Consider the following 10,171-nt stretch of genomic DNA (forward strand, 5'->3'; position numbering starts at 1 on the left):
GCTCTCTAGAGGAGCATTGTCTAGGGGGCGTGGTTTTCCGTCTAGGGATTGGTTGTCAAAAAGAAGATGCATGCAATGACTCCTTCATGAACAAATGTGGTTAATGTATAGGGGGAGTGGGTGTTTTAGCGACTTATCAGCGACAGTTGTATTTTTATTTTTTTATGTAGCAAATACATCGTATATGGCAGGCGGCAGGGACTGGAAATAATATCACGTGACCACAATGGGCGGTCCTCTGACTATGTGGGGGAAAAAAAGCCATTTTCTGGCGCTGCTGCAAAATCTAACGTTAACCGACTCAAAATAATTTACCTGTATCCACGTCGGGCGGTACTGGTGTTTTTCATGTCAAATCAGGTAGGAAGCAAAGAAAGGCATCAATTGTTTTTATTCGCATAATGCGATGCACAGGTACATCAACTCACAAACTGAGGTACTCGGTGTTATGTTTGGATTCTCTCTTGTTCGTTTCTCATATCCAGTCCTGTCACTGAATTTAAGATGGCTGCTTTGTTTCCCACTATCCATCTAAGCTTATTTTTCGTTTGTCTTTACATAGTTTTTATTAGATTTTTCTATAATGCATAAGAACCCACTGGTACAGGAGGGGCTCATTGTGGGTCTTCTCGGGGTTTGGGGTACGTGCCTCACCGTGCACAGGAGGCCCCACTGGGGTAGTCGGGTCTAGACTACAGCAGTTCCAAACGTATTTTGTTAGATTGGTGGATGGGTAATATATAAAAAAAACAACCAGGCTGGAAATAATTACAAAATAAATGGTCATACACTAGTAGCCATTCTATGTAGTAGCTATGACACTGGTCCATTACAAGAAGCATAACTGCTTCTAACAAAAAAAGTGATCCATATTATTATAGACAATATCCGTGGACCACATCAATATGTCAGTACACATTTTGTATGTGTAGGCTTTGTGTTTGAAAACATGTCAACAACAGCAGAAAAAGGTCACTAAATGTGTCATGTACTTTAGTGGTTCAAATCTTGCTACCCAATAAATAATCAGTCATTCTTTGGCTGATGGTTGTTCTTTTTGCAGATCCTTCCAGATGGATAAAATGCAACCCAGTCGGCTAAAAATCACAGAGCTGAATCCTAACCTGATATGCCCACTGTGTGTGGGCTACTTCATTGATGCCACAACCATCGTGGAGTGCTTGCACTCATGTAAGATTCCTAAGGCCACTGCATTATTCTAAATGCATATGGGCTAGACTATATGGCATATAAACTGATGTAGAAAAGGAATGTAGATTTACAATGCATTTTCTTTTCATAAAAAGTCCTACAGTAAGTCACCTGCTTTAAGTCTGTCTGTCTTACTTCAGTCTGCAAGACGTGCATTGTTGCCTTCCTGGAAACCAACAAGTTCTGCCCCAGATGTGATGTGCAAGTACACAAGACATGTCCACAGCTCAGCATCAGGTTAGTCACATTGCGCGCACACGTCTAACTCGGAGTACTTATGTTATTATCTGTCTATAAGTGCAACCAACATGGTCTTATCTTTAGTAAGTGGCTTTATCATCTGCATATCCTTTCTCAGGTCAGACAAGACTCTACAGGACATTGTATACAAGCTGGTGCCTGGATTATTCAAAGGTAAGACCATATCTCTTGAGTAAGGGGTTTTCTATACAAATACTGAACAAAAAATATCAACGCAAACTATTTCAAAGATTTTACTGAGTTACAGTTCATAGAAGGAAATCAGTCAATTTAAATAAATTCATTAGGTCCTAATCTATGAATTTCACATGACTGGGCAGGGGCACAGGCCCGCCGAGCCAATCCGAATGAGTTTTTTCCCAAAAAAGGGCTTTTATTAAAGCCAGAAATACTCCTCAGCACCCCCCAGGTTGAAGAAGTCAGATATGAAGGTCTTGGGGCTGGCGTGGTTACTCATGATCTGCGGTTGTAAGGCCGGTTGGATGTCCTTTTTTAGGGGGTAGATCAGCTTTAATATTGAAGATTGATAGAAGCCACAATCTATGTAATTGTCTGCATCATTTCCAAAAACCTATTTTTATATATATATATATATACACACAAACACAGCTGTCATCAAGGCAAAAAGGTGGCTACTTTGAGGAATCTCAAATATAAAATAGATGTTGATTTGTTTAACACTTTTTTGGTTACTACATGATTCCATATGTGTTATTTCATAGTTCACTATTATTCTATGTTGTAATGAGTAGGTGTGTCCAAACTTTTGACTTGTACTCTCTGTGTGTGTGTGTGTATATGTGTATATATAATTGTGTATAATAATTTTAATTTAACTTTCGCTGTCATTTGTGTATCTGTTTTTAAGCAATGTGCAATGGAATCAGTACATCCCTAATCTCTTCACAACTATTTTGCAATCTGTATGGCACAGCTATCAATTTTCTGATCCTTAAATGAAACGGGGATACTTTTTTATCACAATTTCCTTTAACCAATTATGGTCTTTAATGCAGGGCCGACACAGGTTTTTCCCCCATCCTCTTGCCTCTTCCATTTTTTGTGGTAATGCTGCAATTAGTTGGTTGTAATTTTGGATAGAGCAGACCTTTCCATATATTTTTGTTAGCTGCTAGTGTGACTCCACCAGTCCTATTTATGATATATTTTTACAAAGATTATACTGTTTTCAACTCCATTTTTATTTTATCGGTTAGTATATTTGTTGTAATATTTGTTCAGTCTTTTCTGGTGGATTAAACTGAAATTACAACCAACTTTAAGATTTGTTTTAAAAATGGCAATATTTCTTAGATTATTTCATTTTCAAATAACCAAAAGTGAGGGGTTGTAATCTGTTGGATGTACTTCCAAATTCTCTAAAACAACGTATGAGGTGGCTTATGGTAGAGAAATTAACATTAAATTATCTGGTAACAGCTCTGTTGGACATTCCTGCAGTCAGCATGCCAATTGCACGCTCCATCAAAACTTGAGACATTTGTAGCATTGTGTTGTGGCCTTTAATTGTCCCCAGCACAAGGTGCACCTGTGTAATGATCATGGTGTTTAATCTGCTTCTTGATATGTCACACCTGTCTAGTATCTTGGCAAATGAGAAATACTCACTAACAGGGATGTAAACAAATGTGGGTGCACAATTTGAGAGAAATGTTTTTTGTGCGTATGGGACATTTTTTATATTTTATTTCAGCTCATGAAAAATGGGACTTTACATGTTGCATTTATATTTGTGTTCAGTGTACATTGCAGTATTTTACAAGGAGCATATTTAGTGCTAATTACAGTACAATAAGCCTGTTTGAGCCCGTGAACAGTTGCCCCCTTTTCATAATTAAAAGCGGACATATGCCAACGTCTTTTTCACTCTGACTTTTTGTTTACATCAGATGAGATGAAACGAAGGCGGGACTTCTACACAAACCAGGAAAACCAACACCTGGAGCCAGGAGAAGTGGTGGAGGAGCCAACTATTATTGCAGAAGATGAAATCATCAGTCTCTCCATTCAGTTCCATGAGAAGAACAAGTAAGTTCTAGAATGTGTGATCTCTGTCTTTTTCATGCAACCAATTAGATAGGATGTTTCCTGTAGAACAGACCAAATGTGTTATAATAGGGCTGTTTCCTGTAGAACAGACCAAATGTGTTATAATAGGGCTGTTTCCTGTAGAACAGACCAAATGTGTTATAATAGGGCTGTTTCCTGTAGAACAGACCAAATGTGTTATAATAGGGCTGTTTCCTGTAGAACAGACCAAATGTGTTATAATAGGGCTGTTTCCTGTAGAACAGACCAAATGTGTTATAATAGGGCTGTTTCCTGTAGAACAGACCAAATGTGTTATAATAGGGCTGTATCTCTACATGCTAATAAGTTTAACAGAAAGCTGGGGAAAAAGCATTTCAAAACAAAGCTATGCTCATCTTAACCCATGCTGTTTTTCCATTTTCTTATAGAAGTGACACACAACCTATGAATACAGAAGGAGACAATGTGAGTGATTCAACCATAAAATGCTAACCCAATAAATGCTGATGTAAATTTGTCACCCACACTATCTAAATGATAATACATTTAATTTAAAAACGACTGTCATGCGTGCGTACATTGCAAGCGCCATGGTCTACCAACTGAGCCATATAAGACCACATTTTTCTAACCTTATTATGTCCTGCCCTTACCCTCTAGTTATAAAATCGGTTCTAACCACACGTACTGTTCACTTCATTTTCAGACCAACAGCAAACGCTTCCTGCAATGCCCGGCAGCCATGACCGTCCTGCACTTAGCCAAGTTCCTGCGTAGCAAGATGGACATTCCAAACACCTTACGGGTAATTCCTACAGGCTGCACAGAACCGCCTCACAACTCCATAGATAGCCATAGCATACACCAACAACGGCTTTGTCGCAATACTGTATTTTAGTGACAAGCTGCATTCCTATACAGTAGATCATGCATGCTTTCACTTAGGTGGACTAGCCCCATACTTCATACTTATAATTCACACCCTTCTCTTGGACTTGTGTGCTATTAATGTGTAATAGTGCTCTCTACCTTGACAGATTGAAGTGCTGTACGCTGATGAGCCCTTAAAGGACTACTACACACTGATGGATATTGCCTACATGTATTCTTGGCGACGTGTAAGTGCCAACTGACACACTGGCTATAACAACAACACTGACCAAGCTTCAGTTGTCACTTCCAACCCTAATCCCAACTTCACTAAACATCTACGTTGCTAGGTCCTAGGATCTGAGTGATCTTTCACGTGTCTGGAGAGTTCTCATCTTCTCTCTGTGACTCTTTGCAGAATGGCCCCCTCCCCCTGCAGTACTGGGTCAAGCCCACCCGGAAGCGTCGACGGCTGTCCCAAGGTGCCGCCCAGGCTCACTCCGACGGTGTCAACACAAGCCCCACCTCTGAGAGCGACTCCCACAGCGACAAGGCCCTGAGCCCGGCTGGTCAGGCCCCCAGAGCCTCCACCCTGCCCAGCCCTGCCCTCCGAGGCCAACCCTCTACCCTTCAGAGCCCCAGCGGTACCACAGGACCCAACGGTACTCAACGGCTCCCTCTAGCCTCCAAGTCAGGGAGCAACGCCCGCAAGGTGAATGTCAACGGCAAAAGCAATGGAGCGGCGACTGAGACTAGGGGAGGGGACAAAGGGGCTGTACCACCACCAACCTAAATCTAATACATCCCAGAAACATGGAGAGTGGAACGGAATTGCCCCAAAATGTCGGAGTAGCCCCTCAATGGACCAATGGACAGACAAGGAGAAAATCTGCCAAGAGAGTACTAAGAGAGAGGGCGATTGTGATCAGCAAAAAGACTGTCAAGTGCAGCCAAATAGACATTTAATTTCAATGTGTGTGTGTGTGACTGTGTGTTAGAGTAAAACATACATACAAAATGTACAATATGTATCCAATGTGAGCATTCGTGCATACCTGGTCATGTATATAGAGTATCTTTTATACAGGATATTGTAATTGTTTTGTAACTGTATAATATGCAGTCGGTTCAACGATTCCTTCCCCCAATTCTTCAGAATTAATTTGGCTTTAAAATATCAATTTTGACAAAATGCTGAATGGCATTGCAAAGCCAATGTCCATATATATAAATATGAACTAGAAATAAAAAAGCAAGATGTCTTCTTGCCGTCAGTCATACTGTATATAATAACTCTGGTGTATGTAGATAGATGCAGTACTTTCTACTGGTAATGGCCCCAATCACCAAGGACAATAGATATGTACGAAACGTTTGATGCACTTTCTTTGAAATGCAGATCACAGTATACGAGTACTGAACTTCCCTGTGCTTTGACATTAGAAAGCCATTATTTATCAAGCCCCAAGCAGCACTACAATTGTCTGAAAAAACGTAGCTTACCGTACATGTTTTTCAACATTACATACTGGTACCCGTTCTACTTACAGAGAAATTAGCTCAAAGGGAATTGTATATCTGACCATGTACACCATGTTGTATTTTCATACACTTTTGACATTCCCTCAATGTATATTTTGACCATTCAATGATATTATTCTAAAATATCAGCCATATGTGCATGTTTAGGTCATTAAAAAGTTTACTTACTTGGTTTTGAGTTCAGTGTCCCATTCTGATTAGTTTTTGAGTTATGTTCTCGAGTAGTTCAAATATCAGAACTTGCCAGTGCTCTTGTGATTAGTCTCCACTTGGACCTTTAATACATAGAAATCTGAAATTGCAATCAACATTTCATGAGTAGCAGAGCTTTAAAGCATGTATTATCATTATGCTGCTATTTAGAAATGTTTAACTTAACTTGATTTTAAGTTGGGATCCATGGCAACTGTGCTCTCCAAAGAATCTGTGGATTTTCATGACTTCAATGCAGAGGATGTTTTAGGTTGAACCATTGCATTTCTTCATAAGTGACATACAAAACAGTTTATAGCATGGCAAAATGTGACCGTAATTAAGAGAAAGTAAAAAATGTATTTGATCATTTTAATTTCAACAGACAGAATACACCATGGAGGGAATAATACATCTTAAACAATTCATCTTATAGAAAGCCTATGATTTAGTGTTCTATCACAATACTTGTGCGTATCATTAGCGGAGCATTAAAATTCTAAATATCTGTTTCATCACAATTTACAGAAGCACCAGTGCATACCACACACAGGGCAATTCCACGGTAACATAATGATTGTTCACTTTAAAATGTATGCCAAACACAAACCAATGATTGCAAAGAATGAGAAACTGATTGTTACCTAACTTTGCATCTGCACTCTTCAAGTAAATGTTTTTTTGTGGAAATTGTTAAAACTAGCCATTGTGCATAAAGTTGAATGGTTTGATTAACTTTAACCATTGGTTTTTACATTTTAAAGTGAAATCTCAGCATCATTCTGTTATCATGGAATTGCCCCATAACAAGTATCACTTTGCAGATTGCCTATCATAGGATGAATCCTTAATTGAGTTGTTCACAGAGCTCTTATATCATGCAAATCTTGTATGGACGACAATGGGAGATTTGTTCAAAGCTAGTGCTAAGCCCAGAGTTTCCCATTATATTATAATGGGGTTCCTAACGCTGCGTTTAGACATGTAGCCCAATTCTGATATTTTTTCCACTAATCAGTCTTTTGACCAATCACAGATCTTTTCACATCAGATCTAAGCATGTCACAGTATGTCAGATATGTACATAAGTCATCTGTTTGCCATCAATCACCCAAGTGCAGAGCTACTTTCTGAACCAGTGATTCTGGTCCTACATCTCCAGGACCAGAACTCAGAGGACCCACAGCTCAGTGAATTGGACAAAAACATATTCAGCGCCTAGCCATTCAGGAGTCAGAGTTCTCTGGGAGCAGGGCAGACTGGATGAATTCCTGCTTGTGAGTGCCATCGCAGTATGGTGGGTTAGCGGTGTACTTGCAGCCACACAGCCAAGCTTTGGAGTCCTTCTCAGGGATGAAGCGCAGAGGCATCAGGCCCTGGGCTTTAGTCTTGTGGGTTCCATCACAGAAAGGCTAAGACAGAAAGATGGGAGAAACACGACAGCGTTTGAGGACCTCAAATTCTAAATTAGTTACTGCTGCTAGATTCTGTGTCACTGAATAATCTGCTGCGTTGGTATGCTAAATCAAATCTGATCCAATTCCACATGACAGAGTTCAATTAACCTGTTTCATTGAAAGTAGAGTGATGGGCGCATGGTGACCAATGTAAAGCATGATTGTAGTGCCCTCACCTGTTTCTTGCTGTGTCCACAAGTGCACCATGAGTAACGCTTTCCCCCTACAAGCTCCACCTTGAAAGGCTTTTTGGAAGCGATGACAGGCTCACTGGATAGACTGGAGAGCTGGACCTGTAACGATAAGTTTCAGATTTAGGGTAGCAAAACTGATTTCTAATATGCAAATTCTGTGAATGCATCCTACAAATGCCTGTGTGTGGTCAGCAAACAAGAAAATGGAAAATTATATGACGGCAGATAACAATAAATCACTTCCTCCCAATGCTATAGAGTAGGAGTAAATCCTCACCTCACAACATTGTAACCCACCATTTGAATGCAGGCTGCCGTTGCAACCAAAGACAACTTGTTTACATGCACAAGATAGATTGTGTTTTGTTGTTAACCATGTGAAACTTATTCCTTGAGACTTTAATCGTTTGCTTACCTTTGGGGCAGTAATAATCGGCCATGTCCAAGGTTGTATCAAGGTTGCAGAAACTAATTTGCGCACTCTGTCTGACATGATCGTGTTCATATTTGGTTGTGGGTGCGTGCTATTAAGTAGCCTGCGGCTGCTACTCTGTGGTCTGTATATTGTTATTTATAAATAAAGCCTTCAAATTCAACGTATTCATATTAGTGACAGACAATTAGCAACAAAATGAAAATGGCATCAACAACCAACGTTAGCTTCACTTGAGATAAGGACGAGCGGAGACTTTGTGTAGCTAACGGCTGGTCATGTAGAGGTGGCTTCCGGGAATTAGTCACGTGAGCCGCTGCATGCGCTTCTCTCCAACCAAGATGCGCAGCATTGAGGGGATTCGATTATCTGGCCCAGGTTACCCCGTTGGAAAGAGTTTCACCGGGTGAAAAGTGCATTAGTTTAACCCTTTAACCTAACTCATAACCTTGACCCTAACTCCAAGCCTAGCTAGGTTGCCACCTAGCTAACATTAGCTACAACAAATTGGAATTCGTAACATATCAAACGTTTAACAAATTTGTAACATATTATAAGAATTGTAATCCGGAAAGTATCATACACAATGGATTATGGATATCTGAAAATTAATACATACCATACGAAATGTCATGTATACTAATTGAGTATCCCGGATTACGTTTACTATGTTACATATACCCCAGAGTCCAGGTTGCAAGCCCAGGAAGCAGCCCAGTTCCATAAGGTAGGTAGCCTGGCGGTTAGAGAGGTGAGCCAGTGGCCGGAGGGTTGCGAGTTTGAATCTCAGGTCCGACTGAAAAAAATCTGTCGGGAAGTGAGCTTTCAACAATTGGTTGCTGGCATTACATTCCTAGATGCCATTTGCCTGCTGTTGTGCCCCTGAGAAAGGCACTTGACCCTCACAACAACAGCCCCCAAGTGTTCAGTGTGGCAGCCACCCTGCACCTCTCCAAAACCTGTGTTTTTTTTCGGAGGGGTTGGGTTAAAAGCAGAAGTCACATTTTGGTTCTATTTTTTTTTTTTACACATTAACTTAGTTTAATAACGATCATCATATATCAGCTATATGATGATTTTGAACTTGCCCGACTCCAGCATGTTAGACAAATATGAATACAACATTTTTTATTTTATTTGTTGCAGTAGGCCTATTTCACTATCCTTGCATCATGTCTTGCCTCCAGTTTGAGCTCAGGCTCCTTGATGATTTCCTTTGAACATGAACATGAGCTTTGTTCTATGTAGGCCAAAAGTCACTGTTTTCTTTTAATATCTACATTGCCTGACTGTTTCTCAAAATAATGCATGGTTTAATTAAGGGAAAAAAAATAAGAATGACACAATGTGTATTGAAATAGTAGGCTGTTATTTATTACCCTATGGACAGTGACTAAACATAAATGCCTTTATCCATTTATCATAATAAAATGTTTGTCAACAAGTGATTTATGAACAATCGATATAGGCAGTACAGTATAATGAAGTTAGCAGCTTCATGACATGTTTTATTTATTTTTTAATAAGTTATTCATTTTAAACACTTTTTTTCCACTGAGCTGACTAGATGCTAGAAGATGACCTTGAAATGTGTGCCATCACAGTAAGGTACATTTTTGGTTTGCTTACAGGGACACAGCATAAGGGTGCTGTCCTTCTCGGGAGTGAAGTGTGGTGGAGAGATACTGGGTGCTTGAGTCCTGTGAGCACCGTCACAGAAGGGCTGACAGAGAAAGGGCGTCAGAGAGAGAGAGAGAGGTAGCGAGACTGTCAGAGCTATTGTTTCACTGATTTAATTTGTAAATTATAGCACAGATTACAATCTGAAACATTATTCTCATGTAGAAGACCTAAAAATAGCATATAGGCATAAATCACCTCTGCTGGAATTGGAAAGGGTTAATATTGCATACATTTTGGCTCCTCAGTTCTAACCCTTCTTTAGTTTTTTCATTTTT

At 39.9% G+C, this 10,171-nt stretch overlaps 2 protein-coding genes across 2 annotated transcripts; one reads left to right on the forward strand and one right to left on the reverse strand.

The window, feature by feature from the left end:
• The first annotated feature begins 215 nt into the window (after positions 1–215).
• LOC112264444 (polycomb complex protein BMI-1-like) lies at positions 216–6,109 on the forward strand. Its single transcript, XM_024441059.2, has 9 exons — positions 216–360; positions 1,064–1,191; positions 1,353–1,449; positions 1,571–1,626; positions 3,384–3,522; positions 3,954–3,990; positions 4,232–4,330; positions 4,563–4,643; positions 4,814–6,109. Exons 2-9 carry the CDS (start codon positions 1,074–1,076, stop codon positions 5,186–5,188), a joined length of 1,002 nt encoding a protein of 333 aa, XP_024296827.2. The 5' UTR covers positions 216–360; positions 1,064–1,073; the 3' UTR covers positions 5,189–6,109.
• Positions 6,110–6,487: 378 nt separating this feature from the next.
• LOC112264456 (CDGSH iron-sulfur domain-containing protein 3, mitochondrial-like) lies at positions 6,488–8,536 on the reverse strand. The gene is made up of 3 exons (XM_024441070.2): positions 8,196–8,536; positions 7,763–7,879; positions 6,488–7,541 (listed from the first exon to the last, which is right to left on the reverse strand). The coding sequence occupies exons 1-3, from the start codon at positions 8,283–8,285 to the stop codon at positions 7,356–7,358; spliced, it is 393 nt and encodes a 130-aa protein (XP_024296838.1). The 5' UTR covers positions 8,286–8,536; the 3' UTR covers positions 6,488–7,355.
• Between the last annotated feature and the right edge of the window lie 1,635 nt (positions 8,537–10,171).

This window comes from Oncorhynchus tshawytscha, linkage group LG02 (genome assembly GCF_018296145.1).
Source record: "Oncorhynchus tshawytscha isolate Ot180627B linkage group LG02, Otsh_v2.0, whole genome shotgun sequence".
NCBI lineage: Eukaryota > Metazoa > Chordata > Actinopteri > Salmoniformes > Salmonidae > Oncorhynchus > Oncorhynchus tshawytscha.

Bases quoted from the DNA above. Each gene is read 5' to 3' on its own strand.
- LOC112264444 (XM_024441059.2), top strand. From the start codon at position 1,074: ATGGATAAAATGCAACCCAGTCGGCTAAAAATCACAGAGCTGAATCCT. The intron at 3,523-3,953 runs GTAAGTTCTAGA...ATTTTCTTATAG, and splicing joins CAGTTCCATGAGAAGAACAA to AAGTGACACACAACCTATGA. The intron at 3,991-4,231 runs GTGAGTGATTCA...CTTCATTTTCAG, and splicing joins TGAATACAGAAGGAGACAAT to ACCAACAGCAAACGCTTCCT.
- LOC112264456 (XM_024441070.2), bottom strand. From the start codon at position 8,285: ATGAACACGATCATGTCAGACAGAGTGCGCAAATTAGTTTCTGCAACC. The intron at 7,880-8,195 runs GTAAGCAAACGA...TTATCGTTACAG, and splicing joins CGATTATTACTGCCCCAAAG to GTCCAGCTCTCCAGTCTATC. The intron at 7,542-7,762 runs GTGAGGGCACTA...TTTCTGTCTTAG, and splicing joins GTGGACACAGCAAGAAACAG to CCTTTCTGTGATGGAACCCA.